At 53.6% G+C, this 9,419-nt stretch overlaps 1 protein-coding gene across 1 annotated transcript in view; it reads left to right on the forward strand.

Annotated features, from left to right (window-relative positions):
* MYBPC2 (myosin binding protein C2) overlaps positions 1–9,419 on the forward strand; it is a 25,497-nt gene that overhangs the window by 14,018 nt on the left and 2,060 nt on the right. Inside the window, exons 14-26 of the mRNA XM_007463424.1 lie at positions 437–543; positions 785–814; positions 1,010–1,149; positions 2,313–2,472; positions 2,562–2,666; positions 3,108–3,296; positions 3,749–3,883; positions 5,384–5,551; positions 5,707–5,795; positions 5,896–6,091; positions 6,350–6,489; positions 7,733–7,892; positions 8,253–8,389. Coding sequence (XP_007463486.1) covers positions 437–543; positions 785–814; positions 1,010–1,149; positions 2,313–2,472; positions 2,562–2,666; positions 3,108–3,296; positions 3,749–3,883; positions 5,384–5,551; positions 5,707–5,795; positions 5,896–6,091; positions 6,350–6,489; positions 7,733–7,892; positions 8,253–8,389 — 1,756 coding nt within the window. The remainder of the gene's footprint in view (positions 1–436; positions 544–784; positions 815–1,009; positions 1,150–2,312; positions 2,473–2,561; positions 2,667–3,107; positions 3,297–3,748; positions 3,884–5,383; positions 5,552–5,706; positions 5,796–5,895; positions 6,092–6,349; positions 6,490–7,732; positions 7,893–8,252; positions 8,390–9,419) is intronic.

The following is a 9,419-nucleotide window of genomic DNA, read 5'->3' on the forward strand; positions in this document are numbered from 1 at the left end:
AATGCCGAGAACCACTGTGATGCCAGCAGAACATCGTGCCCCTGTGGATTTCCTGATAATAGCTCTTGGCAGACGTAGACTTTTTCTGGGTTCTGTGTAAGGCCCCTGCCTGCTGATGGTGTCAGTAATGCTGAGAACTAATCTTAATGCTTTACAGGGCACTTACCAGGTGCCAGGGAGTCTTCTAAATGCCTTACAACAACCCCCTTGTAGATCGTGAACATTACCTCTATTTTATAGATGAAGAAACAGAGGCACAGAGAGATTAAGTGACTTGCCCAAGGTCACACAGCTAGTAAGGGGCAGAGCGAGATCTGGGTCCAGGCACTAGCACTGCATTGAGCACGGGGATCGCATTGTGGCGCATGTTTCTCCGTGGTGGTCCCCAGGGCGACCTAGCCTGACCTTTGCCCTGCACCCCCCCAACTCCCCTTAGGTTCCACAGATTGACGATTGATGATGTTCGCCCTGAGGATGAGGGAGACTACACATTTGTGCCCGACGGCTATGCCCTGTCCCTCTCGGCCACACTCAACTTCCTGGGTGAGGATACCTCCTTGTCTCCCCCCGGGTGCCATAGCATCCACCCTCCCAGACCCCAACCCCTTTCAGGGTTAAGTTTCCCTAACTGCACGCTGGGGGTGACACAGCAGGTGCTTGTGGGAAGGGGGACAGTCATGGGCCTGAATCCACCTCCCAACCCCTCAGGTCCCAGGGTGATGGGGTGTGAAGGGGGGATAAGGGGCCCCCATAGACGTAACCATCAGTCTTCTTTGTCCTCCAGAAATCACGGTGGAGTACGTCCCCAAGCAAGGTAGGGACCAGAGGCTGCTGTGGTCCTTAGGCTGGGGGCCTGGACTCCTGGGTCTGGGGGCCGAGGGGCAGGGGACCTGGACCGCTGGTTCTCTGTGGCTGTTGGAAGCCAGCTTCTCAGGAGATCCTCTGGAGGGGATTGGGAGGGCCCAGCTGCCCACTCCCAAGTTCCCCAGAATCTCTCCTCTGCCACCAGAGCCACCAAAGATCCACCTGGACTTCTCGGGGAAGACCTCAGAAAACACAATTGTGGTCGTGGCTGGAAACAAGCTGAGGCTGGACGTGTCCATCACAGGGGAGCCCCCTCCTGTCGCCACCTGGATGAAGGAGGATGAGGTATGTGGAGCTTCCCCTGTGCCCTGACTTCTCGCTCTCAGCTCTGCTGGGTGACTTTAGGCAAGCTGGTTTCCCTCTCTGAGCTTCAGTTTCATTGTCTGTAAAATGAGGAATTGATTCCTTCTTCAGAGGGTTGTTTTGAAGATTGGAGATTATGTTTGTTCACCACATGGTTCTGGCCTAGCACATGATGAGTGCTCCAACCATTCATCCATCCACCCATCCATCCATCCATTAACCCATTCATCAATCAATCAATCAATCCATCCATCCACCCATTAACCCATTCATCAATCAGTCAATCAGTCCAGCCAGCCATTAGTTCATCCATCTAACCATCTTTCCATTCATCAGTTCATTGATTGATTAATAAATTCATCCAGTAGTTAATCCATTTGTCCATTTATCCATGAATCAATCCACTTATCCATCCATCCATGCAACAAATATTTTCATCTTGTATGTTCCAGGCCCTGAAACAGTTCAATTTTTCTTCTCTCCTCTGGGCTTCAGTTTCCTCTTCTGTAAAACGGAGAGACTTGACTCAATCTTCATTCATTCCTTCACTCAGCAAAAACCCCCCTGATGTTTCCTGTATGTCAGGCTCTTGCGTAGGCATCGAGGATACAACCAAGAATCAGATGCAGCCCCTGCCTTCCTGGAGCCTTCACTTTTGGAGAGAGGCAGACACGTGCCCAAACAGTCACAGTTCAGGGTGATCAGGGCTGAGAGAAAGGGAGGTGCCAGAAGCTATGAGGATTCTGTCATAGCAGTCAAAGTGGGCTGTCACTTTCAGCTGAGGGCATCTGGGAGTGCTTTCCGGAAGAGGCGACTTCTGGGTGGGTTCTAAAGGATGGGTAACGGTATAGCAGATAGAGAAGTGGGTCAGGGCATTGCATGCCCTGGGGATCAGCTTTGCAAAATCTTGGGGATGAGACAGGCTGGTGTTTTTAATGAAGGGTGGTGTTTGGAAGGCAAGGAGGGCAGTGGCAGCGGGGTGATGAGGCTGGGGGCAGACCCAGCAGGTCCACTTGTGCTGGGTCCACAGCCTGTGTATTGTGTGGTCACGGGGAGCCACTGGAGACTGTTGGGCAGGGGAGGGGTGGAGGCCGGTCTGGGTTTTGAGAGAGGTAGAAAAAGGCCATCTGGTGGGCTGTGTTCAGGTGTTCTCAGGCACCGAGGGCAGGGTCCACATCGAGAAGCAGGCAGAAACCAGCAGCTTTGTGATTGAGAGCACGGAGCGAGCTGACGAGGGCCGCTACACCATCAAGGTCACCAACCCCGTCGGCGAGGACGTGGCCTCCATCTTCTTGCGGGTTGTGGGTGAGCAGAGGGGAGCAAGGGGGCTGAGCCGGGGGGGGTTCCCCGAGGCCATGAGGTGTCCTCTGACCATCCTGCCTCCCCATCCCCAGATGTCCCAGATCCCCCGGAGGCTGTGCGTGTCACATCGGTTGGAGAAGACTGGGCCACCCTAGTCTGGGAGCCACCCAAGTATGACGGGGGACAGATGGTCACCGGTGAGTGCCCGTGTGCCACAGTGCCCATGACCTCTGACCTCCCCGTCCCCTGACTTCTCCTTGACCTCCAAGAGTCCCTATAGCATCCTCAGTGACCACCCTCGGAAACTCGGTTTTCCATCTTCAGTATCTCACGATCCCTTTTGCCTTCCCTATCATTCTTTACTCCCCAGCAACCTGGGAATCCTCACTTTGGCTAACAGCCTAGGATTTTCTGTGACTCCTTACGCCCTGATTCATGACCTGTGGCCCTTCTTGATCCCTGACCCCATGACGGGTAACCTCTGACTGCTCTGTGACCCTGAGCTCAACTCAAGATTCACGGCCTCAGACCTCTCTGAGTCATGTGATCTTTTGATGTGCCTTTGACTGCCCCAACTGACCTGGGACCCCAGGCCTCCCCATGACGTCCCACTTCTCTCTGCTTGCGGGGGCCTCCAGGGTACCTCCTGGAGCGGAAGAAGAAAGGCTCTCAGCACTGGATGAAGCTGAACTTCGAGGTCTTCACGGAGACCACCTATGAGTCCACCAATATGATCGAGGGCATCCTCTACGAGATGCGGGTCTTTGCTGTCAACGCCATCGGGGTCTCCCAGCCCAGCGTCAACACCAAGCCCTTCATGCCTATTGGTGATGCCTCTCTGCACCCCCACCGAGCCCCTGTCCACCTCTGACCCATGGCCTGCCCGTCACTGATCTCTAACCCTACACCCTGGCCTTTACTCCCTTGACTCCGCTGACTTCTGTCGCCTCTCATCCAACAACTCAAGACATTGACCCCCCAGCCCCACGCATCCTCCTGACCTCTTCCTGACCCAGTACAACAGCCACCGACCTCTATGACCCTAGACTCCATGCTGTCCCCCGAATATGTCATTGACCACTGACCTACCACACAGACACCTATCCCTGCCCTTGGAGACCTCACGATTCCTTGAGATCTTGTTTTAATGACCCGTGATGCCACATCCTTGCTCCCTGACCTTTGGCCCACCATACTGATCCCTTTCCTGACCAGTGACTCCAGCTCTGACCCCTGAGCCCTCATTTACCCCACCTCCCCTTTCCCTGGATTCTTACAGCACCCACAAGTGAACCCCAGCACCTGACAGTGGAGGATGTGACAGACACCACCACCACCCTCAAGTGGCGGCCCCCAGATAGGATTGGGGCAGGTGGCATCGATGGGTACCTGGTGGAGTACTGCGTGGAAGGCTGTGAGTTACCCCGTCTGGCCTGGTGGGGGGCAGTGGCACACACAGAGCCCCAGTGGGTGTCTGGTCCAGAGGACTGCAAATAGGGCAGTGCAGGGACAGATCTCTGCCATGGCGAACTGCCCTTCTCTCTGTGCTTGCCTGAATCCCTGGGATGGGATGGGTCAAGCCAGGCCCCCAATGACCAGCTTGTCCTCTACTCCCTCCCTCTCTCCCTCCCCTACACCCATCCTCCATACAGTGATACCTTTTTATCCATCCATCCAAGTATTTATCTACTACCTATGTTGCTCCTCCTGTGTTCTATCTAGTTATCCATTCATCTACCCATCCAACCAATCTTTCATCCATCCATCCATCCATCCTTCCATCCATGTATCCTTCCTTCCTTCCTTCTTTTTCACCTCTTATTTTCCTTCCTTCTTTTTCACCTCTTATTTCTCCCTCCCTGCCTCCCTTCTTTCCTTCTTTTTCTCCAGTTGCCCACCCAGTCATCCATCCAACCATCTCTCTATCCATCTGGAAATTTTTTGGATCATTTAACTATCCATCCATCCAGTAACATTGTTTTCATCCATGTATCTATCGCTTCACCACTGTGTTTCTTCTCTCCCTCTCTTCTTTCCATCCATCCGTTTGCCTGTATGACCATCCAACCGTCTAATTATGCATTCTTTCTCCATCCGTCTGTCCATCCACCTATCCATATTTCCACACATCCCACTCTCAATCCTCCACGGAACAAACACGTATTGAGCGCTGACTCCATGCCAGGCCCAGTGCCTCGGCTCTGGGGATATCTCCGACATGGTCCTCTCGCTGGGGAGACAGACAAGATCATTTTGACACTGTATCCCAGGCTTTAAGTCAGACAGATGTGGGTTCCAATCCTGTCCCTTCACCTTGTAACTGTATGACCTTGGGCAAACCTCTAAGCCTCAGTTTCCTCATCTAAAAATGGCGAAAACAGTTTCCATTTTGATGGGATACAGTGATGACAGAATTTGGGGATGCATGTAAATGATGGAAGGGTGGTTTCGGGTCCATTTCTTCCTTTTCTCTTCCCAGCACTCTTTACCCAGTTCCTACCCTTGCCCACCCCTCCCCAATCTGTCTTTCAGAACCTATTATACCTTTGTTAGAGTTCACCCTGTTGAAGGTTGGTCTGACTCACACTGGTTCACCAACCCATGGCAATAAAAGCACGATGGAAAAGCACCCATTTTCAAGCAGGAAATCCGAGGAGCTGTCTGTAACTACCACCCCCAACCCCTTACCCTCTCTGAGCCTCAGTTTCCTCATCTCTAAAATGGGGATAACAGAATGGAGGCAGGAGTTAATGCGCTAACATTAATTAGCTCCAACCTGGTCATAAGAAATGCACAAGGAATGTCAGTTGCAGCTATTCATTGCGGTGGGGCCCTAGGCGCTGAAAGGACACAAACGGAGGGGCACCTAGGAAGGTCTTGAAGGAAGATCCCCAGCCTCGCTCCTCTCTCCTAGCTGACGAGTGGATCCCTGCTAACACAGAACTGGTGGAGCGCTGTGGCTTCACTGTCAAGAACCTCCCCACAGGAGCCAGAATCACCTTCCGCGTCGTTGGGGTCAACATCGCGGGGCGCAGCCAGCCGGCCACCCTGGCCCAGCCGGTCACCATCCAGGAGATTGTGGGTGAGGACTCCTGACCCCCGACTCTGCTCTCCTAAAGACCAAGCTGGTGTCATCATTAGGGCCTCCCCCGACAACCTCATCGCCCCTGGTCTCTCTGTCCCTCCGTCGAGTCCCTCCGCCCGGCGCTGAGCCCCTCCCTGGGTTTGTGCACTCAGAGCAACCCAAGATCCGGCTGCCCCGCCACCTCCGCCAGACTTACGTCCGCAAAGTGGGGGAGCATATTAACCTCGTCATTCCCTTCCAGGTGCGTCGAGCTGGGGTCGTGGGTGGGGCAGGGGTGAGGGGTCAGCTTCTGCGGGTGAGACCCGGGCTAACCTCGCCGCCCTCCCCGCCTTGTCGCACAGGGAAAGCCGAGGCCGCAGGTGGCGTGGACGAAGGGCGGGGCGCCCATAGACACCTCCCACGTGCACGTGCACACCAGCGACTTCGACACAGTGTTCTTCGTGCGCGAGGCTGCCCGCTCAGACTCCGGGGAGTACGAGCTCAGCGTGCAGATCGAGAACATGAAGGACACAGCCACCATCCACATCCGGGTCGTGGGTGCGCGGCCCGCAGGCGGCGGCGATGAGGGGGGAGGGGAAGAGATGGGAGGGGATGAGGAGGACCCAGGACAGGGAAAGTGGAGAGACTGGAAGCGGGGAGGGTGTGAGGTGGCAGTGGGGCAGAAGGGGAGGAAATGGGAGTGGGAAAAAGCCTAAGAGAGATCAGAGGGTGTGGGGATGGACAGGGGAGAGGAGGTGAGGCACTGGACGTTTAGGGATGCTTGGGGTGACTTACAACACGCCCCCCATCTTCCAGAAAAGGCAGGGCCACCAGAGAACGTGATGGTGAAGGAGGTGTGGGGCACCAACGCGCTGGTGGAGTGGAAGCCCCCCAAGGATGACGGCAACAGTGAGATCACCGGGTATTTCGTCCAGAAAGCTGACAAGAAAACCATGGTGAGAGACTAGAGGGGCCCGGGGTGGAGTGGACCTGGGGGGAGGAAAGCTGGCCAGATTGTCAGAGCAGGTGTGTTGTTCCCATTTCCCAGCTGGGGAAACTGAGGCACCGGGAAATTTGGGAGAATGGGCCGGGACAGGGAGGAAAGCCTTTTGGCTGAGATTTGGTGCACAACAGATTTTCTTTTTCTTTTTTTTTGGTGGTGCCGGACGGCTGGAGGGATCTCATTTCCCCGACCAGGGATTGAACCTGGACCCAGTACTGAAAGCCTGGAATCCTAATCCCTAGGCCACCAGGGAACTCTTTAATAGGTTTTCTTTTTCTTTCTTTTTTATTGAGGTAAAATTCATCTAGCCAAATTTAGCATTAACCATTTTCAAGTGGCATTTCACACCTTCCCAGTGTTGTGCAACCACCCCGTCTATTTAGTTCCAAGACATTTTCATCACCTCAAAAGGAAACCCCTTGTCCGTGAAGCAGCCACTGCCCTTTCCCTCCCACCCAGTCCCTGGCAACCCCCCATCTGCTTCCTGTCCCTGTGGATTGGCCCCTCCTGGATATTTCTTATGGATACAGTCACACACTCTGTGGCCTTTTGTGTCTGGCTCATTTCACTCAGCACCATGTTTTCCAGGTTCATCCACATTGTAGCAGGTATCCGTGCTTCAGTCCTTTTCATGGCTGAGTACTAGGCCTGTTTTTTTCTTGTTTGTTTTTTTGCGGTACGCGGGCCTCTCACCGTTGCGGCCTCTCCCGTCGTGGAACACAGGCTCCGGACGCGCAGGCTCAGCGGCCATGGCTCACGGGCCCAGCCGCTCCGCGGTATGTGGGATCTTCCCGGACCGGGCCACGAACCCGTGTCCCCTGCATCGGCAGGCGGACTCTCAACCACTGCGCCACCAGGGAAGCCCCTAGGCCCTGTTTTCTTGTTTGATTTTTGTTTTTGCCTGTGCAGTGCGGCTTGCGGGATCTTAGTTCCCCTACCAGGGATCGAACCTGTGCCCCCTGCAGTGGAAGCGTGGGGTCCTAACCACTGGACTGCCAGGGAATTCCCCTACCAGTCCTGGTTTGAATGGACCATGTTTTGCTTGTCCATTCATCCACTGATGGGCACCTGGGTTGTTCCCACCTTCCAGCCATTGTGAACAGAGCTGCTGGGGAATGGTGGGTTTTATGAGTGAGGCGCCCGCTTGGGTCCGTGTCCCTGACTCTCCCGGCCCCTCCCCATCCCCCATGCCGTAGGAGTGGTTCAACGTCTACGAACACAACCGGCAAACCTCCTGCACCGTATCAGACCTCATCATGGGCAACGAATACTATTTCCGAGTTTACAGCGAGAACATCTGTGGGCTCAGTGACTCGCCTGGCGTCTCCAAGAACACGGCCTGCATCCTCAAGACAGGTATGGCTACTGCCACCGTTCCGAGGGGGCCAGTCCAGTTCCCCCTCTCTCTCTGTTTTTTTTTTTTTTTTTTTTCCAATTGGAGTGTAGCTGATTTACAATGTTGTGTTAGTTTCAGATGTACAGCAAAGTGAATCAGTTATACATATGTTTGCTCTTTTTCAGATCCTTTTCCCATATAGGTTATTACAGAATATTGAGTAGAGCTCCCTGTGCTGTACAGTAGGTCCTTGTTGGTTATCTATTTTAGATATAGTCTCCCTCCCTGCACTCAGAGTTGATGGCACCTGGTGCTGGAGGAGAGGTGGTCCAGGGACAGTGAAGGCCAGTCCCCTTACAGGTGTATCACCCCTCCCCCAGGTGTCACCTTCAAAATGCCTGAGTACAAGGAGCATGACTTCCGAACGCCTCCCAAGTTCCTGACGCCTCTACCTGACCGGGTGGTCGTGGCTGGTTATGCTGCAGCTCTCAACTGCGCCGTCAGAGGCTACCCGAAGGTGCCGCGCGCGTGTGTGTGTGTGTGTGTGTGTGTGTGTGTGTAACCCTGTAGGGAATTCATCATCAAGGTGAAGCTCCATTGCCTGCCCGCCACACGGGCTTTTCCTCCCTGAGTTCTCTCTCTGCTCGTGGGATTTGCTCACTTTTAACCCACTTCCTGTCTCTCTGCTCTAACCAGAGTCCAAGTCTCAGCTCACTACACTGATTTCCCTCAAAAACAGAAACCTTTGGGGTGGAGGGGGTCCTAACCTGCAGGGCTCCTTGGCGTCTTCCTGCCCTGTCTGGTTTCCAGACTACTGTCTGGGAATGTGGACACTTGCAACCTTGAACTCCAAGGACCCACCTAGACCAGCGGCTGGCAAACTACGGCCCTCGGGCCAAATCCACCTGCCACCGGTTTCTCTAAGACATTTTTTTTTTGGCTGTGCCACGTGGCTTGTGGGATCTTAGTTCCCCGATAAGGGACTGAACCCGGGCCCTGGCAGTGAAACTGCCGAGTCCAAACCACTGGACCACAAGGGGATAAATAATTTTTAAAACGTTTTTTTCTTTTTCTTTTTTTGTTATTTTGCTTTCACGTTAATGGTTTGTGTGTGGTCCGTGACCCAGAGACCACAGAGCCCAAAAAGCCTAAAATATTGACTGCCTGGCCCTTTTGACACATTCTGCCAATTTTTAGCGTCAGCTGCTCTAGGCATCCCGTGGATTCTTTCCTTCACCTCCGCCATCACCGCTGTCTACTGCTTTATTCACTAACTCCATCCATTCATTCATTCCGCTCATTTCCCTACCAATCCATTCATTTATTCAGCTCATTCATTTGCTTCATTTATTTACATCATTCATTCATTCATTCAACACATGTTTTCAGAGGCTTTCTATGTGCTGGTGATTTGAACAAGGAGTTCCTGTATGTTGCGGGAGACCGCCATTCATCCAAAGTCACACAAATGACTATAAAATTATAAAGGGTGGCGAGTGTGCTAGGGAAATGCAGGCAGTTGTGAGAGTGTAAAGTGGGGCATTCCT

Source organism: Lipotes vexillifer, unplaced genomic scaffold (genome assembly GCF_000442215.2).
Source record: "Lipotes vexillifer unplaced genomic scaffold, Lipotes_vexillifer_v1.1 scaffold802, whole genome shotgun sequence".
Lineage (NCBI taxonomy): Eukaryota > Metazoa > Chordata > Mammalia > Artiodactyla > Lipotidae > Lipotes > Lipotes vexillifer.